We start from the raw sequence: 27,132 nt of genomic DNA, 5'->3' as shown, positions 1-27,132 counted from the left end.
TGCTCTACCAATATCTGACAGTTGAACTTCATGAGTCAAAAGTTCATCAAGCTGAATTTCCTGCCCGGAATCAACCAAAAAAACAAACAAACAAAAACAAAAAAACCAAAAAGGGTTTCAAAATCCTCATCTGTTTTGATGGATTCTCAAAACGCATTTCAAATCACATGCATTTGAGACACAAAGGCAGATTCATCTGTTATATGCACAAAAAAGTGACATACATGATAAATTATTCCATGAACTAGGTGTGCTTTCTATAAATAGTTGATTGTCATCATACTTTCTAAATAATTTCTAATAACAAGCATATATGTTCCATCAAATAGGAGCTAATGAAGGAAATTTTATGGGGTTGAAAAAATATTGTTGGTAATTCGCCTTAGTTTTGTATTTTTCAATCACAATGGGAAGATTTATTTTAGTTTTGAGCACTCTAAAAATGGAACATTTCAAGGTTCTGCCACACAGAAGTGCAAGATGACTGATTTGCAAGGTTGTTACATTTGACAATCCAATTGCTATTGCTTTTCCTTTGCCCTGACTAGAAGAAAATATCACAGATAAGAAGAAACTTGCAAAATGTTTTTTTTTTTTTTGGTTGTTATCATTAGTAATAACAAATATGAAAAAAGATAGATAGAGGTGTAAGCATACTAATTTAGTGGCTTCAAGGGCTTCTTTGGTGAAGTTGGGGACGCCTGTGCACTCGAAGCAATAATCCACACCTACTCCACCAGTCAAATCTTTAATTAGCTGTGAAACAGATTTATCAGACTCATCAACATGATTTATGAAATCGGTCATTCTAAATGCTTCTCCTTTTTCCCTTTTTCTTCACGTTTTTGTCAATGCCAATGATCTTACTCGCTCCCCGCATCCTTGATCCCTCAACCGCCTGTACAAGTGATTGATTGAAAACTTTGGTGATCAAAATGAAAGAAATGTGAAGATCTAACTGAGAGTAAACCTCTTAAAGCATTTCTTACGAAATTCATCCCCATTTACAACCGAATAAATACAGAGCAAAGGGAAAAAAAAAGATTTTTTCTCAAAATCCATCAAGCCAGAGAACACAAAACCTAATTTTTAAGCAAACAAAAGTGGAGAAATTCAAATGTTTTAAAAGTATACACTGATAACTATTTCAAATGTTGTGATCAAACGGTGCTAAAATAGTAAGCTTTGACAAAATAGACAAAACAGAACCAAATCCAGAGAAACGAAGATCAATCGATTACTTACAGAGGTGATAGGTCTTGATTTGATGAGGTACATACTGGCGACAACCGGAGGATACCGACAGAACAGAGACACCGGCAATCCAACAATCGTGTAGAGGAGATCGGAAACGAGCACAGACAGGGAGACCGAGAGAACATGGAGAAAGAAGAGAGAGACCGGCGACAATCAGAGAGGGACACCGAGAGAACGGAGAGAGAGAAGAGAGAGAGAACGGAGAGGGTGCAGAGAACGGAGAGAGAGATCTTGGCGAGTCTGAAACATTTTTGGTAAGTCGGTGAATATTAGATTTCACTTGGAGTATTATTGGGTAATAGAAAACTTTCATTAATTGGGCTCCTCAGATTCCCGCGCAAGCCAAAATGAGAAGCTGGCCTTCAGTTGATTCTGATTTTAGATTTAAATTAGCCTTAGATTCTTCTAAAATCAACTTTTATGCATTTTATCAAACACTATTGACTGTTGTGACAGCTTAAAAAATTACTTTTACCCTTCAAAAATCAATACCAAACTGAGCCATTCCGTCCAAAAACTAACAAAAATAAACGAAAAAGACTTAATTGCTCCTATTTAAAGAGTTTAGGGGTGATTTGCCAAAATTGAAAAATAAAAAACTAAACTGTCAGTTATTAAAAAAATTTAAAAACCTCTAATGCCAATTACCCTTTTTATTTTACTACACTTCAACATGACTGGTGACTAGTAAAATTATACTTTCTAACTCGCCAGTGTACTAACTCATCAATTTGCTCTCTCTCTCTCTTTTTATTGGTTAAATGATGTGCTTCTAATATAATTTTAAAAAATAAACAGGATTATTCACAATTTATTAAAGAAAAGAAAAGCAAAATGCTGTAGAAAATAGCCTGTTGAAATAGACTTCCGTGCTAAGCATATTTCCTATTTTCACCGAAACTAAACTCTTCAAACATGAAAAGGCACGAGTTGAGCTTGGCAATACCGATCTTGGAATGGAAAGCTCCATACACTTTTGGATATGAAGGTTGAGTCTCGTTCACTTCGCGGATTCGAGTTTTTAATTTGCACTGAGATGTGACATTTTCTGAAAACTTTTAACTATAACAAAAAAAATTAAATGCGATATTTTCTGAGTTTTTAACTGTAAAAACTTAAAACTGAAAACTCAAATCGGTGAAATAAACAAAGTCTATGACACAATTCAACCATCTCTAGTTTGCATTAACAACTCGTTATTTTTCCAAAATGCTAGAGGCGAATGAATGCACACTAGTGGCCCAATTTTAAGATGCTTCTTCCAATAAGTTAAACCTTCAACACCACCAAAAGATACCTTCCAATAATTTTAAAAAACCTTCAACACTAGTGCCCAATTTTCCACCAAGATATTTGTACTGACCAGTGAAGATTTCCTCTGTTGATAGTTCTTGATAAATGCAGCTGAAACATAATGTTATAGGGGACGAATATTTGTTGTTCTCTATACTGAAATGGAGTTGCTTTTTTATAAATGACGGATTACTGATCATAGCATACCACAATTTGCAAGGGAATACAAAATCACTTTTTGCGACGACACATTAATGTCGTCACAAAAAAATTTTACCACCCGCCAAAATAATCCCTTTTGCTCGGGGAAAAAAATAAATTAAATTTATTTTGCGACATCTGTCGTCGTAAATAATAAACTATTTGTGATCACATGTCGTCATAAATAATGTTATTTTGAAAAATTTAGTAGTGCGCCCACTCACTAATGTTGAAGATGAACGCCTTTTTGAAACACTAATATATCTTCCATGTCGAGAAAATATTACATATGTAATATGTTTTTCCTTTTTGTTATTCACGCTACAAAATCATGATATCAAACTGGGAAAAAAAAAAAATTCTAGCTACAAATAAAATCTTCATCCAAAGTGAAAATTACGAGCATCAAAATACAAAGCACCATTCGAATATTTTCCTGCATATAGAAAACCTCACCACAATGATACAAGTCCATTGAAATACAGCAGACTTGTGCCCTTACAATCTCAAAAATACCGCCCTTACAATCTAAAAAATACGGTTATTGCTTCTTCTCTTCTGCTTTCCTTGGCTGTAAAAGAAAGGTCACAATGACAGACTGAGAAATGAATCTAATATTGTAACTCTTTGTGAGCATAATCAAAAGCAACATGAATTAGTTATTCCTGATGCTTTAAAGATAATCTATGAGAAGCAATATCGAAGTCTACACAGCGAATTTAGGCCGTGCTCTTCAGCCAAAAATTTCAATTATTTTCATGTCAATATCACGCGCAAAGTAGTACCATAATTGTTATCTACACAAATTAACATAGAATTCAAAGAATATTGAGTGTGGATATCAAACATATCCAACCAGTTCTAGAGCACGCTACTAACACATTCTGAAGCAGAAAACTCAACTCACTACTACCATGTTCCTTTCACAAGTTCTTTTGCTAGTCTTTTCTCTCACAAAAATTCAAATTCAACTTTTTTGCCACAAAATTCCAAATATCATGTGCACTGATAAACCATAAGACAAAACACACAGACGGCTCTAACAAGAACTTAGATGTCATGCAGTTCTATCTAAATCATGATTTGAAATCCATAAAATGGCAAGAAATGGGCCAAGACTTATCAAATTATGAATAAGCATAATTAATGTAAAAAAATAAACTCCATATCCGTGCTTAAACAACACTAAGGCAATGTAAATTGGCAGAGCAATCCAAATTCTTAAAAAAAAAAAAACATAAAAAAAAGAAGCCCAAGAGGGAAAATAAACAGAGGAAAAATACTAACCTTTGTTCCCGGTGCCGGCTGGTGGAGCTCCTCCTCAGGAATGATGACGGGCCAGGGCTCGCCGGCCTCGCGGAACATCTGCTCGGTCTCGAGGGACTCACCCTTTTGGAGAATCATGGTCCTTATGCTCTGCGCAGGCGTGGACGTGGCGTCGAAGACTTCCTCGACTCCGTTGACGAAGGTGACGGCGATCTTGGGCGGCTCGTCATCGGTCCGGCGCTTGACGAGGACCTGACAGGCCGGGTTCGACTCCTTCGCCTTGCGAGCGTTGCACTGTGCCAAGAACTCCATGCACGACGCTGTGCGTGGATCCAATGCGTTGAACTCGATCTTCACTCTCGACAGGAACTTCAACATTCTCTCTCTCTCTCTCTCTGATTCAGTTTCGAGGGTTTGGATTTTAGTATTTCGAGTTGTTTTATTTGCTCCTAAGAGTTCTTCTCAGAAAAAAAAAAAAAAAGGGAGAGTAAATAGAAGTAATTCGGAAAAACGACGAATAGATCTTAAAACGACGATAACAACGAAAAGTTCTATTTTTTTTTATTTTTTTTATTCATTTATTTATTTTTGCCCATGAACAGAAGTATTAAATATACTGATCAGAACAGAAATTTGTTGCTTTTTTTCTTCAAGGGATACGTGAATGTTTTGGGGGGTTTAAAATAAAATGGCTATTTTAAAAAAAAAAACCTATTTTATGTAAATGGAGTTTCTCTAGTAGGACTAATAAAAAATTTATAAATCAAACTTCAAGATTTATAATCTATAATTATATACAATTCAAATAATAAAAAACTCATAAATTTTAAACTAAAAAATACAATAATTATAAAAAAAACCTTACAAAATTTAAACCCATTGAAATGGGGACTGAAAACGGCAAGATAAACAGAGACAAAGGGCGGCGGCGGTGGATTTCATGACGACATATTTTAGAGACTTGGGAGGCACCCTCAAGACTATTTCTTCTATCTCTTCATTTCTGTAGCGGCCAATACATTCATAATTAATACCACATTAAAATTCTTCGACGAGGTAAATTGCCAAAAAAAAAAAAGAAGCCAGTTTCATATACTTTTAATTAGAGTTAATTCCATTAAACAAGCACTGGAACCATGATAAAGTAAGGACAGTGCAGTAACAGGAAAAACAATTACGTTTTTATCGTTCTCTATTTTTCCTTTAATTCACAATAACACAGGTTTTAATCCATGGTGAATCTCGGCTGTATACACAATAAGACAGATTAGGTTGAGTTGTAATTGAATCAGAAGCTGCAAAGCTACTAGCAAACTTTCATATTTTATTGGACAACTTTCCAAGCAATAATGTTTGAAATAAACAGACATGTTAAGAAAAAATAAGATTGATAAATGAGCAATAAAGAGTACAGCCATACCTTTTAAGTACCACGCTTTTCACCGTGAACCTAAAAGACCGTGCGATCACTCTTCAGCTCTTCTCGTACGCGCGCGCACACACAAATAACTGAACTAAAATGAAACAAAAGGTACGTTTAGAATTCGTTTTAAAATAATTTTATTTTTTTGTATGAAAATAAAAATAAAAATGTTTTCAATCTCAGACAGAAATTATTTTTAAAAATGCGTTTAATAATTTTATTAAGAGATTATTTTTAATATAAAAAAATTCATTAATGTCCATCTCTCTCTTTCTACTCGAGAGAGGAGAAAATAGAAACAAAAAATAAAAAATGACCAAGGCCCTATTCATTTCACCGATCGAGTTTTGCTACTGTAAAAAATTCTCAAAAATAGTCACATCTAACTTTTTTACTATAGTGAAAAGTTCTCATATAAAATCACATCTCAATTCAAATTAAAAACTCGAATCAGCGAACTAAACGGACTCTAAAAGTCGTTTTTCATTTATCTCTCATTTTACAATAAACCAAAAAATCGTTTTCATTTCTGTTTTTTTATCATTATTTGTGCCAAATGCCGTTTCTCTCTCGTTTTTATTTTTTTTCTCAAAAAATGTGAAAAACAAAAACAACTCTAAACACTGTTAAAAATTAAACAATATGTGAAAAAATTGGATCCTAGGTCAAAGTAAACCTTGGGTTGTTTGGTTGGTGGATTCGTACACTGATTCGAATCATGATTCGTAGTTTATTACAGTATTTTTTCTCACAAAAATACACGTAAATTGAGAATGATTTTGAATCATGATTCTAAATCTATAAACCAAACATCCGAATAAAACAAATTCCTAATAAAAGAAAATTTTCCTAATTTTCTGTCATGCCTCACAAAGTTATTTTGCTCAAATCCTTCAGTTATTATGTGCATACCACAAATGGAACAAACAATAAGCCTTAATTAAATAGGGCGCTCTGCAAAAGAGAAAAAAATTGAGTTTTGAGAAGAAGTCATTAACAATCTATCACGGATAATCTATTAGCTTTGTTTTTTCGACCCAAGTTTTTTTTTTTTTTTTCTTATAAGATAACCAAAGTTTACAGTCAACTCTCTTAGGACAACCTCTTTACAACATAAAGATAATACAAAATATACTAATTTTAAACTAAAATTCATGAAATTTTACCAAAATAAAAAAACCAAATTATATAAATCGTATACAGACATATGAATACATATAAACGCAGGAAAATCCAGAGAATAAATGAATTAATTGAATCCTTCAAAAGCGGCAATAAACCCTAGAATTATGCCATCAAAAACAAGCAGTAAGAAAAAAAGAATAGAAGAGGAGCTTCAAAGGTCTTACCTTGGCTAGGGTTTAGCTTCTGGATAATTAGCAGAACAGAGAAATTAGAAGAAGACGCGAGAAGAAAGAATATTAGATTAGCCCTAGCCCCTAGTCCATAAAAGAAGCGTCCAAGATGATGAGGTCATTATCCGACGGTCAGCATTTAATGTCGTTTAAGACCTTGTAAAAGCCACCTCATAGGGCCAGATCTGTCACCCCCGCATCCTTTCGCACGACGACGAGGTTGCCATTGTCGTCTTAACATCCCCTCGAACGATGAGATTTTCGTTGTCGTTTCCACATATGACAACAAAGGCCTGTTGACGAGAACGACAAGAAGTTAACAACTTTCGATTATATAATTCAAATACGTATATATAAACTGTTAAGTATAATTTTGATACATAACAATTAGTACATTGAGAAACTTTGATGGCAAAACGGTCGAGTTATAGCTTGTTATACTGCAATTGGTAAAGGTCATTTGATTATGTTATGCATATTTTTTATCTTGCTAATCAAAAATAAAATATAAGCAATCACCAAAAATTGCTCACTAAAATTTAACAAGTTAATAAGGCCTCGTTCATTTCACCGATTTGAGTTTTCAGTTTTAGATTTCTACAGTAAAAAGCTCTCAAAAAATGTCACATCTAACTTTTTCTGCTACAATAAAAAGCTCTTAAAAAATATTACATCTCAGCTCAAATTAAAAACTCGAATCCGCAAACGTGGCCTAAGTTTCATTAAAAAAAATTATATTTATGCATATTTTTTATCTTCCTTTTAAAGGCAATTTAATAAGTTAAGGTGCCGCGATTAACAGTTCATTGTTCTTATGAGACGTTTCAAATAGAAACATGAGAGGTATTTGATAAAAGCAAAACGTACGTCTCACACAATGTATATTTATTCGGACTAGTTTCATAAATAACCCTAAAATTTTACTCTTGTGTCAATTTACACTTAATAATTGTTTCAAATGGTTTATTGAACCCTCTTAATTGTACTGTATAATTGATGAAAGTACTCTTCCTATCTAGTTCTGTTTACAATATTAATGAAAGGTTTAACTCCTAATAATCATGGATTAATGAAAGGTTTGGTATTAGATGGAATGAGAAGAAAATGATTTCTTTTATTGATAAAATTACAATACTAACCTTTTGTTAAATTTGTATTCATATTATGTGCTCTTTTAGTATACTATTATACAAATTTTGGTTTTATATATAAAAGATATATTTATATATTGTTTTCAATATATATTTATATATCATATTAAACACTGTTATGATTGAATACTTATGCCAAAAGAACTAGATTACTATATATTCAATTCATGAAAAAAGTAAATAAAAAATATTTATATTAAAAATACATACATATCTATATGCACTACACTTATAGCATGTTTACTTATCAGGAGTAAGGAATAGGAATTAAGATTCAGAATCAATTTATGTTTACTTACCCATTTATATCATAAAATGGGAGTGAGAATGTGTGGGTCCCACACTAATTTGAGGTGGAGAAATGGGATTGACACTCCCTCACCCATACCAGATTGTCACTCCCAATCCTGATATTAAATGTAAATTTACCCTTAATTTCTCTCCTTTATTTAACTCTCTAGGGTTTATTTCCCCCTTTCTCTCTCAGCCATTTACCATCCCCTCTTCCCCTCTTCTGTCGGTTAGGCCATAAATCATCCTTTATTTTTATTTTCATTTTGCTTTTTTTTTTTTGTGTTGAACACGTTGATAATGCTTTAGTTTATCTAGTTTTGCTGTTAAGGTTTTTCTATTCCTTTCCATGTGCGGGTGCGTGTGTCCTCTTCTAGCTTTTCAGCTTTTTTCCTTATTTTAATTTAATTTTTTATCCCTCTTTATTTCTTTAAACTCTTATATCTGTTTTATTTTAAGAATTTTTACTATAAGATTAGAAAACTGAAACTATCAATAATTTTTATCCCTCTTTATTTCACGTGATTCTAGTACTCTAGTTTTTTTTCTTTTTTTCTTATAATTTGATTCTTATGTTATGCCTATTGTTGTTCATTTTTATAATATACAATGTAATACTAAATCTAATTTTATATGTTAATAATATAAAATAATCATATCTAGACTTTTAGTACGAAAGAAGAGAGTGGTTGTAGTGATAAAAGAGATAGTTATGATGTTACAAATGATTATGGTTGTGTATGCTGCTATGTGTACCTATGTTTCTATTTATTATGAACGAAGGATACGAAGTCCAAAGATGGTTATAAGGGTTTATCAACAATTAGGTCACTTGTATGATTTGGTTTACGAGAGTGATATCAAGTGTGTGACACAATTAAGAATGGATAGAGAAACGTTTAGAAGATTATGCGAGTTTCTATGTGAGAAAGGAGATTATACTATGGTTGTTATTTGGTTATTATTTTGTGAATTAACAAATGTTATTTAACTTGTTTAACAGCTGGTTTATATGGAAAATCTTTTCCTCATTATTACACTTTGGGTGAAATTTATGGACGTGATCGAGCTACATGCATTGGTATTGAAAATGCAGATGATGATGATGAGGAAGAGGTTCGCCAACAAGATACCATGAATGTAAATTTGGGTGTTGACTCAAATATGAATGCCTTTGAAGAGAATTTCATGAAAAATGATATGTACTACAATCAGCAACCAAGTGTTCAACAGGGCCAACCATCTGAAAGCTCTCCAAGCGTTTCCACTCGCAAGAAAAAGACCAAAGGTAAAAATAAAGACAAGATATTTGAGAATATGTGCTCCAACATTGGGTTGATGGCTAAATCTGTGGCAGCAATGGTACTCAAATTAGATGGTTTCATTGATGTGCTTTCCACTGCTGACAAGGATTTAGCTGGATTACAAGCCAACTTGTATCAAGAAATGCTGAAAATTGATGACTTAGATGATGATCAAGTATATGATGCCACCAATATTTTAGCAACAAAGCATGATTTGCTACATATATTCTACAACATTCCGGATCAACTCAAGAAGGGATACATCCTCAAAATTCTTAGTCATGGGGTTTAAGTGTTAGATTAGTCAATTATCAATTTACTTAAATTATGTTGATACTTTGAATTATGCTTAGGATATATTTTTCGATTTATGACTTGGAACTTCTTTTTGAAAGTTTATGACTTAAAACTTAGGGGTTGTTTTTTTTTAGTGTAACTTGAGTGTAGTTTTTGAGTTAAATTTGAGTTATAACTTGAGTTAAAGTTAGAACTTGAATAAAGTTGAGTAAAATTAAATAAAGTCGAAACTTAAAAGAACGTGAACTTGAATAAAGTTGAAACTTGAGTTGTCTTTTTTTGAGTTTTTTAGACAAAAGAACATGCCCTTAGTTATTTTGTTCTTTTTTTATTTCATCATCATATTCTTTTCTTGAAATTGAGTTAAAATTTATTGAGAAAAATAACTTAGATGATTAATTAGGTGTGATTAAAAAAATATAATTACTAGTTAATTATTCTAATATTAAGATAGTTAGCATAATATACAATTTTTTTTAAAGTTCAACACACAAAAATCTACTAAAATGGTAGGTAAATAAATTTATAACAGTTTATTCTGATTTTGAGTGTAAGTAAAAGCATGAATAAGATTGGGATTGATTCTGATTCCGATTCCTGAAACGTAAGTAAACAGTTTATTTTGACTTTGATTTCTGACTCCGATTCTTACCCATTCTGAATCTTATCCACTCTGATTGATGTCCACTCCGATTACAGATAAGTAAACATTTCCTTAAAATAGAAGATAAAAATAAGCAAAAGAAGAAAAAAGATATATAAATGATGTTTAAAATGTCTAAGGACTTTATGGAAAATTAGTAAGTTGATAAAGGTCATTATAGGAAATTCAGCCCTTTTTTCCCCTTCTATTCAACAAAATCGATCCTACAATGGGAGCATTGATTTTGGTGGGGATTTATAATCCCTCCCTTTCCCCCTCTCCCCACCTTTTCACCCAACCAAACAAGGGATTAGTTTGGTAGTGCTGTGAATTTTAAAAAAATTACTTTTAACTATACTGAAGAAAGAAGCAGCTGTTACAAAAAACAGCTGAATGCTTGATAAATTGTAATTATAATAGCTGTACTGATTCTAAAATCAGTGTAATAGCGTTTGATAAATTTTGAGATTGAATTGCTGTGAGTATGTAAAATAAACAAAATAGACATGATATGAAACTTAAATATATATAATTATTTTTAGTATTTAGAAATACTTGTTTAACTTAAAAAAAAAACATCCGGATATGATTTTAAATTTTTTAACAATAAATTTATGATAATTAATTCTCCTTTTTTTTTATTTCTTCATTCACAATATAATTACAACTAAAAGAAGTATTAGTGACAATTACTCAGGGACAATTGCAGTCTTCGAGTTGTTGAATTGTTTTGTGCTCTCTCTCTTACAAAGCTTGGCAGGGACAGTTGCAGTCTTGATAACGCAACAAAATACCATAATTATCAATTTTGGTGAGGTTCTTCTAAAAAATTTACAAGAAAATATAATAAATTTGTTGAGAAATTTCATGCAAAGAAACGAGCTAAGCCAAATATTAATTAATTATAAGACCACAAATAAAGAACATTTCAAACATATTCATATCCATACACACACACACACTTACGTAAATGAACAAATTCACACATTGATGGGTGAGGCCCTCGGATCAGGCTAGGTGGAGCCGCCTAGCTTCGATTAGGATTATCATTTCCTAATCAAAATACCATTGGTATAATAGGATTATTAATGAAGCATGCTAGAGTGAAGCTATGCCATTTATTTATTTACCTGCATTTGATTGTTTAAGCAAAAAGAAATAAATATATGAAGTATTGTTTTATGACACATTTTGCTATTTTTTTTACGTGCTTATTTTTTTTTATAATAAAAACTTTATTGATAAAATTCAATAACAAGGGCAGATGATAAAGGTATCCTCAAACCAAAAAGAAACAAAAATGGCCAGGTGTGAAAAACTGACTAACATATAAAAAGAGCAAGATAAACACATAAACGGTATCTCAAATCAATTCCCTATTACATCTTTCCAATTCAAAATGACCAAAGTAAACGGGAACCTGAAGCATCCCATAGCAATGCATAGAACTTTACCTTCTCAAAAATATCAATTGGCCCCATCGTCTTTTCTTAAAAAATTATGCCATTTCGTTCTATCCACAGAGACCATAACAATGAGAGCACCATACTATTCCATAGGACTCTGGCCTTCTTATTAGTTCTTTCGATTCTGTATGTATGGATCAGAAGAATCAAACAAAACACGTAAACAAATGTATATTGTTAGCAACCTAGTATAATTATTTGAAGGCGTGGAATTTTTTTTCGAAGGCAGAGAAAGGAAACAAAAAAGTATTTTATAGAAAAGCTAAAACTTACACACACACATACGTAAATACACACACACATAAATACAAACATATATATCTATACACACACACGTAAATACAAACATATATATCCATACACACACGTAAAGAAAACCCTCTTCAAGTAAATAAATGACAAACCATAGTAAGCAGATAGCATTTCAAAATCCTAATTGTTCCCAAATACCCACAAACACTATTTTTTTCGTTAAATTCCTACTAACATCTACAATAATGGTATTTTCAAAGAAAATGCAAGTACCATAACAAGAAAAACACAAGGAATAATAAAACTTCAAGACAAAACCAATCAAAGAGAAACGTTCCAGTGGTGTATTTTCTCAGGTACTCAAATTAATTACGCTGTCATTTTCCATGGAAGATAATCTCGAGACTCTTCACAATATGAAAAATTAAAAAAATATAAAAAAAGTAAGAAATAAAAACCTATAAAACTAATTTACATTTGAAACTATACAAACGCAGTTGTATTGTTTCGCCGTCAAAGCCAAGTCCAAATACAAATCAAAGCAAGAGCCTTTCTCAATCGCAAATAACATGAAAATATAAACATTTGGGATTCTTCTCAAAAATCAATTATTTTCCTTTCCTTTCTTTTCTCTTCAGTTTTCTCCGCAACCAAAAACAAAACAAAAAAACACGCGCGCGCACACACACACACACATAATCTGACAGTTACCTTTGGCATTGGAGGCTTGAAACCGGTCAAGAGCTCGGCGGATATGGATCCTAGCTCCTTCAGAAACGCTAGCTTAATGTCAAACGCCTTCAGGTCCCTGGTGCTCCATGCTTCAAAATCAAACGCCCTCTCATCCTCCGAAAATGGGTGTCTTAATTTTATTTTTTAGAAAATGGGTCTCCAAACGTAATCCTCATAATGTTTTTTGTTTTTTCCCTATAACTGGAACTAATGGAGCAAAAACTGAAACATAAATCCGCCATTAAAACACAACGTCGAATGAAACGAAGAGATTACGAAATTTCTAATTAGGTACAAATCGAAAGTCCGAATCTTTGGGGGCGAACCTGTTCGCGAGAAGAAGGAGATGCAAAGGGGAAGCAGAGGCAAGAAGGCATAGGACTGCTCGTACTCGTAGCCGCACTACGTGATTCGAACGAAGTAGACGCTGTCCCAGACGATGCTGGACTTGATTGCAGACGCCAAGGGAGGCCAAAGAAGGCGCTGCTCTTGAGGCAGCGACGAGGTGGTGTTGGAAAGGCAATTAGGGTTGAGCGGCGCAGAGGTGTCATAGGGGCTGAGGAGGCTCATTAAGGAACAAAAAAACCCATCCAAGAAAAGAGAAAAAACAAAAGGCTCTTCGACAGAAGGGAATTTAGGGCTTTTTTTGTGCCTTGTTCGTATGGGAATTAGAAAGCTTAGTATAAACTGACCAAAAACCACAAGAGGGGACAAAATGAACGAGCGGGCACCATTAGATTTGGGGAAAAAGTGTTCATAAATGAAAAACAGACAGAAATAGAGAAATGCGAACCTCTTTCGGTAAGCGAGCTTGGCGTAGGAAGAGCGCTTCACGTGCCTTTGATCTTCCTTCCACTACCCAGTCTTCACAAAATCAGGTATCGATCTTCCTTCCACGAACCTAAGAATGCATGGGGAAATTTGGAAATTTGGTGGAAAGAGAGGATTGAGTGAGGTTTTCTTCTTCCTTGGCCGGGTAAATGCCTCTTCGACAGCTAACACGAGCAAAACCACTAACGCCGAGAGAACATAGATTTTGGGGACTCCGCCGCCGACAATCGCAGGAGATAAACGGAGAGAGGGAGTCCGAGAGAGAGAAGAAAGATAAACGGAGGGAGAGAGCTTTGACTGAGAGAGCGAAGGCTGAGGCGAGAGAGCACGAGAGGAGGCTGAGAGTTTCAGGAGAAGAGGCTGAAGTTGAGAGTTTTAAGAGAGCACGAAGAGAGTTTCAGAAAGATAGGTTCAGGGTTATTTTGGGAATAATTAAATTTTAATTGATGAAATTTAAGAATTTTTAATTTCAACTTAAAAATAATTTTTAAATTTTAAAAAAAATGATTTTAACTTCTTAAAATCTCTATTAAACTAAGCCAAGGTTAGGCTTCAATTTTCACACCTCAATCTCTTCGTACTTATCCCTCCATCAATTCATCCCTATTACCAAATACACCCTTAAAAAATAATTAGTAAGCGTATTCTTAAAAAAGTGTATTTATCTTTCTTGTTTTGCCTTATTTATAATTACAATTAAATTGAGTTCATTTCTGAAATCCTAAAAAAATCAAATTTTAAAGCCAATCCTAAAAAATAGAAAAAGTTCCCCTCTCTCTCTCCCACGTGTTCCCTTTTTTCTCCTTCACTTTTCTCTCTCCCCTTCTCGCACGCTTTTCTCTCTCCTCTCCTTGTGTGCCTCTCTCCCTCTCTCTCGCTCTCTTGCTCTCTCATTGTCGACTGGAGCTCGCAACGCGCAAAACTACTTCGCCGGTGGTGAAACTCGTTGGTGTGGCTGCGTGTGCCGGTTTCTATAGACATCGACATCGAAGAGCTCATGACAGGGATGGTGAAGGTGAAGGCTATTCGGTTTTTCCTGAGGAGAGAGAGTGAGAGAGCAGGGAGGAGAGAGAGAGAGTCTTCTCTGCAACTTTTTTTTTTCTTTCCGTTAGTGCCAGCGTGGGAGGATTGAGGAGAGAGAGAGAGGAAGGAGAGTTTAAGAGAGAAAGATAAAAAGTTTCTTCATTTTACCGATTTAAATTTTTAATTTTAAATTTTAAATTTAAATTTTTAATTTTAAATTTTTACAATAAATTTTTTTAAAAAATATCACATTTAACTTTTTTTCTTTCCGTTAGTGCCAGCGTGGGAGGATAGAGAAGAGAGAAGAGAAAGGGGAGTTTAAGAGAGAAAGATAAAGGTTTCGTTCATTTTACCGATTTGAGTTTTTAATTTTAGATTTTCGATTCGAGTTTTCAATTTTAGATTTTTATAGTAAAATTTTTTTAAAAAATATCACATTTAATTTTTTTTATCACATCTCAACTCAAATTAAAAACTTAAATCCACAAAGTGAATGAGACTTAAAATATAAAGAATGATAAGCTAGGTATTCAAACAAAGGCATTTTAGATATTTTATTACTATATAAATATAATTTATCTAAAAAATCATATTTACTAACTCTCTTTAAAACTTCTCTATTAATTTTATTGCTATTTAAATTATGCTATTAATTTTATTGCTATTTAAATTATGCTATTTCCTTCTTTCATATGCTTATCATTTTTTTATTTTCCAATTTTATTCTTTTTCTTTTATTCTTTTTTAATATTTCTCTTTCGATCTCCTTTTCTCTTTTCTCTTTATTTGTTGTCGGTGGGATTGTTATTCTCTCTCTCAGCGTTGACAATTTTTTCTATTGATCGTTGTCATCGGAGACCGCGAATTAAAATTTTTTTAACGTGTAAGCGATGTAGGTATGATTATTATCTTTATTTTTTTTAAGTCATGCAATGTGGTTCAATTTGTTACCGGATTATATTCACTTTATTAATATAATTTTTTTTTAATTTTGCTCGTTAATATAAGATTTATCGTATAAATCTATAATTTACCATCAGAACACAGATTGTGTTTCTTTTGTAAATCTTAAATTTACCAAGATTTATTATCAAAACACGATTTATATTCTTTCGTAAATTCTGAATTTATACGATAAATCAATAATTTACTATGATAATACAGATTGTGTTTGTTTGTAAATTTTAAACTTACATTGTAAATACTAAATTTACCGAAGAAACACTATATATCTTATGTTGGTGAATTATTGATTTTGAATGTATGTGGTCGATATAATAATTAGTTTTTTAGTTCTATAAATATTGACTAATCACAATCAATAAAGCTAAATGCTGAAAGGAAAAAAAAGAGTATGTGTCCTTTTTTTTTAAAGAAATTAGAAGAAGAATAAAAAGATAAGTAAGAAAGAAAAAAAAAGGTAAGATAAAGCGAAGAGAGAATATGATTTCAGTTATGATTTTCTATAATGAATAGAAATATATGGGTACCAAAATCACGCTGTGATACTAAGGGGTTGTTCGGCAACCCAAAACTTGAGTCAAAAACTCAAAAAAGTAACTCGAGTTACAATTTTATTTCATATTCTTTTAAGTTTGAACTCGAGTTTGAGACCAAAACTTGAGTTCAAGTTTCTCCTTTAACTCGAGTTCAGAAATTCGAACTCAAATTAATGAACAATTTTTTTCTATTCTTAAAAATGCTATAACGTTTTCGTTTTAATTCTGATTGAGATAATTTTTTTTTATACGTTGACAACGAAAAGTCGAATAAAACCCCACCCATATACCCTATTAAAATTTTCCATCATCATTGAGTTTTTATTAAAATACTATCTAAATATAAATTCAAGTTTTGACTAACTCAAACACAAATTCAAAAAGATTTTTATCTCAAACCATAACTCAAATGTACACAACCAAACACAAACTTAAGTTACAACTTCAACTCAAGTTATAACTCAAACTCAACTCAAAATCTACACTCAAATCATTTAACTCAAAAACGGCAAAAGAACAACCCCTATGAAATCACCATGAGATTCGCCCAATGGCACAAGATTTTTGGACGCGGTGAAAGAGAGAGAAAGCGCTAGAGTTGGAGTCCAGAAGAAAGAGAGCCAAAGCAAGCCGGAGTAAATTTTAAGATTTTCTTTTCTTTTTTACTCAGGGACATTTTTTTATTGTTAATTTAGTGTAAATATGAATTTACACCGATTAGACCTATTTACTAACTAATTATAAACTTTCGCTTATTTATTTTTATTGCCCTTTAATCAGACTTATTTCTCTCAATCTCCCATCACACAATTGTTTATTGTAAATATGATGTACTTAATGGCAAAATAGACTTTACACTTCTTTGATAGGTCTCGGATGCTTTTAAAAAAAGTGCTAAAACATGCTGCGATAAATGTTATGTAGCGACTCATATTTTTTGTCTAAGTTTAGCATTTTAATTAGTATTTAATTAATCATATCATATTATATGTCGTGTAAAAAATTTAAATTATTTTAACTAACCTTTTAATATTTATAATGAAATGATGTAGCGTGATTAGTTAAACACTAAATAAATACCGTAAAAATTAGATAAAAAGTATGGATGCATATGTAACCTAATTTACTCCTACAAGTTCGGGTTCTAAACTCTAGTTAACTACAATTGACACCCAATTGAGTTCAAAATTATAACTTTAGTCGGAATCGAATAGAGAAGGCTATAAATAAGTTGTGACTTTCAATATTAGTAATCAAATTTTAACGGAAGGAAAACGAGGTAGGCATCTTGTGTTTTTCAATCAAAAGAAATCAAAGACGTTGCCCAAACTTGAGAAAAATCAAAACGAGGTAATAATGAGTAAATTAGAAGTCAAAACCTTTTTAAATTTATTTCACAAATTCAGATTCACACAGTCTCTATCCCCTTTTTTTTTTTTTTTTTTAATCTAACAATATAAAATTTTTTAAAAAAAAACTAAAAACAATTTTCCTTTTTTGTTTTTTTTACCTGAAAAAATCTAGAAAAGGTTTTCCTAATCCGTACCCAACAGTGACTCTGGAAACCCAACCCTAGATTTGAAGTTAATGAGCAAAGCTGGTAGAAGAAGACTCGAAAGAGAGAAGCAGAAGAACAATAAGAAGAAGAAGGCGCTTATGGAGGGAATGTTGTCCGCGAGTGATCAGCAGAGCATGGTCTCCTCCTTCCTGGAGATTGCCGTCGGACAAACCGCCGAGACCGCCAGGCAGTTCTTGCAGGTTCTCGTTTCTCTTTCTGTGGAATTTCCCTAATTGATTCCCTCTTTTTGGTCTCTCCGATTGATGCGATTTCGTTTATCGGTCTCGGCGACGTGAAATTTGGTTGCTTGCTTTTGACGAGAATTTTGGCTTGAAATTGTGGCAACAGGCAACGAGTTGGAAGCTCGAGGATGCGATTCAGCTGTTCTATGTAGGGGGTGAGGGTGGGGCTGTGGTTGAACCGTCGTCGCATTCTCCGCCGAGAGAAAATCTCGATGCTTTTGCTGAAAATGCTGCTCGGTATGTGTCGAATTTTGTTGATTTTTTGTGAAATTTTTGGTTTTTTTTTTTTTTTTAGATGCATTATTGTTTTCGATTTGTTTGTATGCAGTGAAGAAGCCGAAAGGGAGAATAGGAATGAGAATTTGGGACTGGATGATGTTGATGAAGTTCGCGCTCCTTTGCCTGTTATAAGGGAGGCTCTTTATGATGATCCATCGATTCAAGCGTATGAGTTTCTACCCACTTTTGGAATAGTCTTTTCTTGTTATTGTTTAAGATAATTTCATTGTTTTTTTTGCTCTAGTGGTTATATAATTTCATTGTTTTTTTGCTCTAGTGTTTATTCTTTGTTATGTGAGGTATTATTGGATTTTTAACGAATCAAACATTGGAATCTAGCTCTAATACGATTGGAGTGTTCATTATTTGTCATATTTCCGTCTTGTATCTTAGATGCACAAGATGATTTTTTTAGTCAGTTTGCTAAATTATATGCCTGCTACTTTCTTCAGTTATGCTGTTAGGGAGCTCCACATTAGTTATTCCTGTACTCTAGTCGTGTTTCTTACGTAACTTGGGTCGCTTTATCTTGAAATTTGCATGTTAATGACCTTTTTTGTTATCGTTTATTCAGTTTTGCAATCTATTTATCAGTACCTATTAAATTAAAATGATCCTGTGTTATTTTCATGTAGGGCATCAAGGATGCTTGGATATCCATCACATGAATCAAATTCAGTAATTGCTTTTCGTAATTTTGGTGAGGAAATCAGACGTCCTGGGGTCTGGGAATCAGATCAAGGTGCTGCATCGACAGCAGATAATTCGCGAGATAATCTTGCTTCATTATATCGTCCTCCCTTTCATCTCATGTTTCACGGACCATTTGAAAAGGTAACAGAGTTATTATTGTTTTGTTTGTTGCTGCATAATGCGTAAACTCTGTGTATGTGTATGTGTTATTGTTGGTATGCTTGTTATTCAGTTAAGTTAGTGTGAATCTTCTTTTGGGTTGCTGCATAATTTAAGAGGACAAATGAACATGGACTAGTAGATAAATATATATCATTTATGGGGCTTTGCTTAATAGCCTGTAATTGTGACTGAGAAGGTGCTCATATACCTTTTCTATGGCTAGAATGGTGAGATACCTCTCACTTGAGTTTGCACTTTGTACTTCCAATTTTCATAACATATTTTAATTTCTTACCGCACATTAGTTAAATCTTGCTATTACTGATGAGGCTGTTTATTGTATAAAATAATTATGTAAGTAATTACTTAGGTCTATTTACATGAAACTCTATGTGTGTTGCAGGCTAAGGATACTGCCTCTGCTCAGGACAAATGGCTCCTGATAAACTTGCAGTCTACAAAGGAGTTCAGCTCACATATGGTAGGATGTTTGTCTTCACTGTTTTGTGATAGCTCCATAGTTATTATTTTAGACAGAGAGTAATATATGTATATATATATATATATATTTTTTTTTTTTTTTTTCCGTTTATCATCTTCTGAAGCTTAATCGAGATACATGGGCAAATGAAGCTGTTTCTCAAACAATCGGTACCAATTTTATCTTCTGGCAGGTAGGCAGCCCACTTCAGTACGATTTTCAGTATGATTTGCTTTTCCCAAAATATTAATCTTTTCCAGCAGCATACTGTGTTCTCTGATGGTAGCTTTAGTATCATTCTTTTGTTAGTTAGGGATCCATGCCTGATTAAAGTGTCCGGTTTAAAAGTTTGAGCTATAAAATTAGAGGATGTAATAAACACCATACATGTTTAGATTTGTTGATATGCTTCAATATCCTGATCTGACTATGGCCCATATGAAGCATAATTGAATCTAGAAACATTAATGTTTAGCTGGTTCGTAGCTCATAAGTAGGGCAATACCAGGCATGGCCATTCTGTGGTTATTTATGTCAGAAAATAAGTTTCAATTAAGAAAGAACATGTAGAAACTTTAATTCATTTATTTGCATTCAAGAATCATGTGTAGCCTGGAATTGTAGAGATACATTACTGCTTTTTATGGGTCATTTGGATGACATCTGATGCTCCCATTGAATTTTAGGGTCGATTGTTTTTTGGTTTCTAATAAAATAGTTAATTTTATGCTTTCTAACTCAATTTGGCATTGGCCTGTGAACACAGGTATATGATGATACAACTGAAGGCCAGAAAGTATGCACATATTACAAGTTGGACTCTATTCCTGTAGTTCTTGTCATTGATCCCATCACTGGGCAAAAAATGCGTTCATGGAATGGAATGGTTGAACCTGAACGCTTGCTAGAGGTAGGTGGATTTGTGTATGTTTAGTTTATCACAACTTTCCTTTTGTGGGCCGAATAACATGTTACATAAAAAAGTTTTAGCTTGTGATCTTGGTATTACCTTACTCACCTGACAATACATCAATTGAAATTTAGGATCTCTTACCTTTCATGGAGGGTGGGCCAAGGGATCATCATGTGACATTGTCGCACAAACGCCCCCGAGAAAGTTCTTTCGCTCGGCCACAGAAAACTAAAGGTATAGAAATTATTCTCGGTTCTTCTGCTGAGTTTCTTGCTTGTATACAAGACTGATAAAGAAAACCTCTCTCCTTCATGCGTTAGAGTGGCTTAATTTGAAATGATTATCAGTCTATTACTGTATAACTGCATATGCAGATAGCATTTATGCCCTGTGTACGCAAGTTGTTCTTTTTGTTTGTGTAAGATTAGAAAAAGTTCAAATTTGGTTGATATTTTATAGGGTTTTCAGTTAATATGCTTGGTTCCCATGATGTGGTTTGGTGATTTTCTTGTTTCCTTTGGATAATTTGCTTTTCTCATTAGTGATTGTGAAGCTCTTCCATGTATTCCGCTTCTTTCCTATGGTTTTTTACTAGAGTGATCGTTTGACTGTGATAGTTTCTAGTTCCTGCATATAAACATCCATATATTCCCTCTCACTTGCCCTTTGATCATTAGAAACTCAACTTTTGACTTAAACTGGAAAAAAAAAGGTTTTCTTTTCACTTTATTTCTTTTTTCCTTGTTTCCAAAATTTAATTGCTGATTTGATTTCAGATGCCCCAGTAGTTGCAGATAAGACTAGCGAAGAAGACGAGGAAGTGTTGCAAGCAATTGCAGCCTCTATGGAAGGTATAAAAGGCACAAGTGGATGGGGGTCCGATGATGAGGATGAAAATCTTACAAACCAGGAGGAGATAACATGCCAAGATAAGAAGCCTAGTTATCCACCTTTGCCTGAAGAACCCAAGGGTGACAAGACCCTTCTATGCAGGGTTGGAATCCGTCTTCCAGGTGGCCGCAGGGTGCAGAGGAATTTCTTGCGAACTGATCCGATTCAGGTAAAAATCGATTATGGAGAATTGTTATCATCTCATTCTTTGTTATCAACTATGGGGGCTTCTATTGGTCTGTGTCCAATAACCCTGAATGCTTCAGTGCTCACAAATTGTCTTATAGTCATTAATTACCACTTGGCTTATGAGGTCGTTTTGGGTGCATTATAATGACTTGCATGTTTAACAATACAAGAAGATGAGAAAAGTGTCCACGGGAATATCTCAATGATGAAGCAATATCTCATTCCATGAACCATCTCATTATAACTTATAAGTGCATTCTGGGGTATACGTTTATGGATTTCATTATTTTTTTTCTGTATATATTGACAGAAAAAATGTAATTTTCTTTTATTTTTATTTTTTTCCTGTTCTATGACCACGCTGCCACTGTTATCTTTTCTTTTCTCGATTTCCTCTCCCACGCTTTGTCTTCATGGAATTGAGCAAAACTGCGTTTACGTGTATTTGTAACAAGGAATTGCATAATGGATTCTCCATTTGCAAGGCTGCTAGTGACATTTATATTTGTAACAAGGAATTGCATAATGGATTCTCCATTTGCAAGGCTGCTAGTGACATTTACATAGCAATTGACGAAAGTCATTCCTTAAATTCTTTGTTTCTGCAGCTGCTATGGTCATTCTGCTGTTCTCAACTAACGGAAGGCGAGACGAGGCCATTTCGCTTGACAGAAGCTATACCAGGAGCTTCAAAGTCGTTGGATTATGATAGTCAGTTGACTTTTGAAGAGTCTGGCCTTGCCAACTCTATGATTTCGGTTACATGGGAGTGAAGCGGCATTTAATATTGAACTGTAACTTTTTCTATTTGGGTTTCGACAAGGTTTTTTGTATTGTCGCTTCTTTTTACCATCTCTTCGGCACTTCAAAGTCGCTCTTTATTTATATTGTTGATTATGTACATACTACTCTGGCGACTACTTAATTATACACAGTTATTTTACGTTTATTTGTTGCGTCTCTCTTTACCAAAGCGTTTCCTGTCAATTGTAGTACAAAAAACTATCTTCAATCTTGTTGCTCACATCACATGCTTGATATTTATTTTTTCCATATCCATTATATGAAAGTTGATTCTGTTTAATTGACTAATTTAAAAAATGCCCCCAAACTGATAAAATGAGTTTCGTCTTAGACAGCAGAAGCCATTGGACAGGCGGAGCCCTGTTTCACTACAACATACAAAGATACGAAGATTCAAAAATTGTAGTAAATAGTATTTTTACGAACTATTCGGAGCAAAAAGAAAAAGTATTTTTACAAAATTATACAAAGATTCAAAAATTGTAGTAAATAGTATTTTTACAAATTATTTTGAGTAAAAAAAAGTATTTTTATAAAATAAAATTAAATAAATAGTAGATTTTAAAATATGTTGAGTAAATAGCAGTAAAAACAAATTTTATCACGTAAATTTATCCTAAAAGGATTTTTTCGTGAATTTTTTATTTACGACTCATAAAAGAATTTGTTACCATGTAATTTTTAATTTACTGTTATTTATTTTAAATAACTTTAAAATATGCTATTTACTTCAATCATTCATAATAAATTTGTTACTTCCTTCTCCAATAAAAGACACTCACCAAAAGTTCATAGGGTTTTTTGGAACAATTACCCCTGAACTTGTCGTGTTTTAATAAATTATCTCCTAAACTTTTAATTTTGACAAGTTACCTTATGAACTTGTAAATTTGTTACAATGTATCCAATTTAATTAAATTTGCTCAAAATTTTTTTTATTAGATTTAAGAGATTAAAAATTGAGATATTGAAATATTAATATTTCATGTTGAAATTTTTTACTGAACGTTCTTTTTTGACACTAATTTAACACAATTATCGTCAAAATGAGATATATTATAATAAATTTATAAATTCAATAATTTACCCCCCCCCCCCCCCAAAAAAAAAAAAAAAAAAAGGAGCTGAAACCAATCCCGAACTTTCCTAAAACTCCATTTTATCTCTCATGTTTGTTTGTTTGTTTTTTTTAATGTTATCTCACTAATTGATCGACGATCAATAACCACTCAAAAGACTCACATTCAACTTATATCCAATTCATAGATCATTTAATTCTTGTATACAGTTGTAGTACTTCAAAAGCAAGACCCAAAAAAAAAAAAAAAATCCTCAATTTCAAATTCACTACTTAATTGGCTCACTCTGTACTCTGAAGACCTCAAAATAAAGCTCTAAAAAGGCAAGACCTGTAAACTGAAAACACAATATAATCTATAACACGTTCCATAGAATAAACTTAGAGTTTCCCATATATGGTTTCTGCACATATACATCACCAATACTTTGTTGAAAACCAAAGTCAAACAGTCGCAACAAGTTCAAAACACGATCATAAAATTAAAACGAAATCAAGGACTAGCTAGCAGCCTAGCAGAGGATCATTTATTTACCAAAAACTTCATTCAATTTGTGCTCCAACCATTGCAATGCTAAACTCTCCTCATTGAAGGCATTAGCAAGAATTAATGGATCCAACCAAAATGTATAAAAACTAATTAAATCAAAACTTGCCCTGGTTACCTTTTGGGGGAATTGTGGGAATTTTGAATTCCTAGTACTAAAATGGCATCCAACATTTTTCAAGTTTTATCCTCATCATTTTTCAATTTTTTCAAGTTTTGCATGTGCTCGTTAACGGTTTCCCACATGACTTAAATTTGGCCTCACTTTCTGAAAATTAGGCATATGGCCGATCCTTACAAAAATTAAACACCTACAAAGTGATGAGTGGTCGAGAAATGCAGAGAACTATGAGAGAGAAATGTCGAGAGTGGGAGTGAGAGGGACGCGAAGAGACGGAAGGAGTCTGATGTGAGGGAGAGGGGAAGAAAGGGATGTGAAAACGTAAAATTAGTTCATTTCACCGATTTAAATTTTTAATTTTAAATTTTTACAGTTAAAATTTTTTAAAAAATATCACATTTCAATTCAAATTAAAAAATTAAATATGTAAAACAAACGAAGCCGTGAAACAAACAATGCCGTAGAGAAAAAAAGACAGAGAGGTGGTAACGAGTGAGAAGGGAAATGTGATGAAGATGCTGCTATTGTTTGGAACTAATGAGAAAGAGTGATGACTGACCATTTATCTAATTTTAAAAAGCTTTATTCATTTATTAAAATTTTGGGGGCTAAATAGGTCATTTTCACTGTTAATTCATTAATGAATAAGGTCATCATTTGCAACATTTCATGTTAGAGGTTAATGATGTAACATAACCTTCATTTAGTCCTAAATTTGTAATGTTTGGCTGATAAATTTAAATTAAAATTTAAATTTTTATAAATGAGAATTACGATATCGTTCAGTTTGTCGATTTAAATTAAAATATAATTTTATATAAAAATTTTTAATTATAATAAAAAAATTAAATAAAATTTTTTTTTAAAATTTTTAACTATAATAAAAAAATTAAATAAAACTTTTTAAAATTTTTTTAACTGTAATTAAATTAAAATTAAAAATTTAAATTAATAAAATAAATAATACCTACAATAATTGTTTGAACTGCGAACCAGAGGGGGTCAATTATTGTTACGGAGATTTCAAAGATAACATAATCTGGAAGTGGTGAGCTGCCCAGTGTTTCAGCAACAGTGGCCCCACAACGACAGTAATCCGACGCGGATTAGCATTTAGCAACAATGACGTGTCATCTTTTTCTTTCAACATTTTTGTAGAACTCACTAGAAAAGAAACAGAAAAAAAGTGTCCCCATTTTGTTTTTCATATTTCTATAAAAATTTCTACAAAAGTGTTTTTTTTTCTTTTTTTGGTCTGAATCTGAGAACTACTATTATCACTTCTTTTATGTTTTAAATTATTCAACTTAAAGCGCACAAACGATATAGGCCGTTAAAATATTTCATCCGACGGCTAAAAATGAGATACACTAAAGCGTCAAACATTATTTTCCGAACCAAAAAAAACAAAAAAGAAAATTAATTTACGAATTTTGTGGGGCAGCGGAATTTCGTACATGGCATGTGAACACAAACGCAAAAAGACAGACGGAAATCCAACGATCTTCAAAGATATTGCAGCGTCAGAAGCTCCATCAAAAGCACTCTGCTGCTCCGATAGTGCGCCAGGTGATGCCTGAAGATCACATCACGTACCAACCCGCTTTTTTCCCCTTTTTGAACTAAGCGCACTAATCTTCGCAAACTTCCTTACCGATTGATAGTATAAGACATTGTTTAGTATAAAGGCACTGAATTTAAAATTATAATTATAATTTAAAGCAGTATTTATTAATAAATAATACAAAAATAATTTTAATTTGATTCATTTAAAATTAGTATTTAGTTTAGATAATTTTAATTTAAGATTTAAATTTTAATATGATGTTTTAAATTAATAATTACTTTTGATTTTAAAACCATCCATTTTGATTTTAAGGTGATGTTTGGTAGAGAGATTCGTTCCCTGATTCGAATCATGATTCGTGGTTCGCTATAGTATTTTCTCTCATAAAAATACACGTAAATCGAAAATAGTTCTAATCACATGGTTCTAATCTATGAACCAAACGGACTCTAAGTGGTTCAAAACTTTGATTTTGATTCTAGTTTCAAAACTATGATTTGGACATAAAATTATAAATCATAGTTATAGTTTTAAAATCAAAACTAGAATTACACTGATTTAAACTTTTATATCAAATGAACTCTAAGGGGATGTTTGGTTGGAGGATTCAAACCATGATTTGAATCATAGTTCATGGTCACTACAATGTTTTCTCCCACAAAAAATACACGTAAATCGAAAATGGTTCTAATCACATGATTCTAATCCATGAACCAAACATCTCCTAAGTTTTTTACTGTTAAATTTAATTAAAATCATATTAGATTAAAAAATAGATAATTTTTTATATAGATATCAGAAACAGTTTTTTACCGTTCATTTCACCGATTCGAGTTTAGAATTTAAGTTTTACTACAGTAAAAAGCTCTTAGAAACAGTCATATCTAACTTTTTTACTACACTAAAAAACTCACATAAAATCACATTTCAATTTAAATTAAAAATTTGAATCGATGAACTAAACGATAATAATTAAAACTTAAATCACATTAAATTAAAAATACATATTTAACGATTAAAACTTGTAATTCATTTACCGGTCCTCTTGCACCTTTTTGAGTGAAATTCTCTAGTGAAGTTTTACACGTAAGTCTTGTTCACTTCGCGAATTTAAGTTTTTAATTTGAGTTAAAATGTGATATTTTTTGAGAATTTTTTACTGTAATAAAAAAAATTAAATATGACATTTTTTAAAAACTTTTTAATGTAAAAATATAAAACTGAAAACTCAAATAAGTGAAATGAATGACACGTAGTTAACATGCATTACTCCTCTGGTTTGCTCCATTTGTAACTCTATATAACGCCCTTTTCCATGTTTTT

At 32.5% G+C, this 27,132-nt stretch overlaps 2 protein-coding genes and 2 long non-coding RNA genes across 9 annotated transcripts; 1 reads left to right on the top strand and 3 right to left on the bottom strand.

The window, feature by feature from the left end:
* On the bottom strand, positions 1–1,374 carry LOC21393325. Its single transcript, XR_002903099.1, has 3 exons — positions 1,246–1,374; positions 658–898; positions 1–60 (listed from the first exon to the last, which is right to left on the bottom strand). It is a non-coding gene; the product is annotated as an uncharacterized LOC21393325 (long non-coding RNA).
* Positions 1,375–3,011: 1,637 nt separating this feature from the next.
* Positions 3,012–6,857, bottom strand: LOC21393324. 5 transcript variants are annotated; one of them, XM_024172108.1, is made up of 5 exons: positions 6,790–6,857; positions 5,438–5,531; positions 4,883–5,020; positions 4,039–4,412; positions 3,012–3,322 (listed from the first exon to the last, which is right to left on the bottom strand). In XM_024172108.1, exons 4-5 carry the CDS (start codon positions 4,393–4,395, stop codon positions 3,293–3,295), a joined length of 387 nt encoding a protein of 128 aa, XP_024027876.1. In that variant the 5' UTR covers positions 4,396–4,412; positions 4,883–5,020; positions 5,438–5,531; positions 6,790–6,857; the 3' UTR covers positions 3,012–3,292. The 5 variants fall into 5 exon arrangements, with proteins under 5 accessions (XP_024027876.1, XP_024027888.1, XP_024027870.1 ...); XM_024172102.1 differs by having other exon boundaries at positions 3,013–3,322; positions 4,039–4,475; XM_024172113.1 differs by having other exon boundaries at positions 3,013–3,322; positions 4,039–4,475; positions 5,438–5,526; positions 6,790–6,848.
* Positions 6,858–11,721: 4,864 nt separating this feature from the next.
* Positions 11,722–14,062, bottom strand: LOC21393323. 2 transcript variants are annotated; one of them, XR_002903087.1, is made up of 3 exons: positions 13,258–14,062; positions 12,911–13,153; positions 11,722–12,071 (listed from the first exon to the last, which is right to left on the bottom strand). It is a non-coding gene; the product is annotated as an uncharacterized LOC21393323 (long non-coding RNA). The 2 variants fall into 2 exon arrangements; XR_002903086.1 differs by having other exon boundaries at positions 11,723–12,071; positions 12,911–13,618; positions 13,725–14,062.
* Positions 14,063–17,821: 3,759 nt separating this feature from the next.
* On the top strand, positions 17,822–22,641 carry LOC21393322 (plant UBX domain-containing protein 7). The gene is made up of 10 exons (XM_010090224.2): positions 17,822–18,042; positions 18,191–18,321; positions 18,413–18,529; positions 18,999–19,197; positions 19,622–19,699; positions 19,824–19,892; positions 20,466–20,609; positions 20,744–20,846; positions 21,389–21,672; positions 22,301–22,641. Exons 1-10 carry the CDS (start codon positions 17,872–17,874, stop codon positions 22,463–22,465), a joined length of 1,461 nt encoding a protein of 486 aa, XP_010088526.1. The 5' UTR covers positions 17,822–17,871; the 3' UTR covers positions 22,466–22,641.
* The last annotated feature ends 4,491 nt before the right edge of the window (positions 22,642–27,132 follow it).

Source organism: Morus notabilis, unplaced genomic scaffold (assembly GCF_000414095.1).
Source record: "Morus notabilis unplaced genomic scaffold, ASM41409v2 Scaffold1049, whole genome shotgun sequence".
NCBI lineage: Eukaryota > Viridiplantae > Streptophyta > Magnoliopsida > Rosales > Moraceae > Morus > Morus notabilis.
Note: the sequence above shows the minus strand (reverse complement) of the source record. Positions and strands in the feature narration are given on the sequence as shown.

Bases quoted from the DNA above. Each gene is read 5' to 3' on its own strand.
- LOC21393324 (XM_024172108.1), bottom strand. From the start codon at position 4,395: ATGTTGAAGTTCCTGTCGAGAGTGAAGATCGAGTTCAACGCATTGGAT. The intron at 3,323-4,038 runs GTTAGTATTTTT...TTTCTTTTACAG, and splicing joins AGCCGGCACCGGGAACAAAG to CCAAGGAAAGCAGAAGAGAA.
- LOC21393322 (XM_010090224.2), top strand. From the start codon at position 17,872: ATGAGCAAAGCTGGTAGAAGAAGACTCGAAAGAGAGAAGCAGAAGAAC. The intron at 19,198-19,621 runs GTAACAGAGTTA...TGTGTGTTGCAG, and splicing joins TTCACGGACCATTTGAAAAG to GCTAAGGATACTGCCTCTGC. The intron at 19,700-19,823 runs GTAGGATGTTTG...CATCTTCTGAAG, and splicing joins AGGAGTTCAGCTCACATATG to CTTAATCGAGATACATGGGC.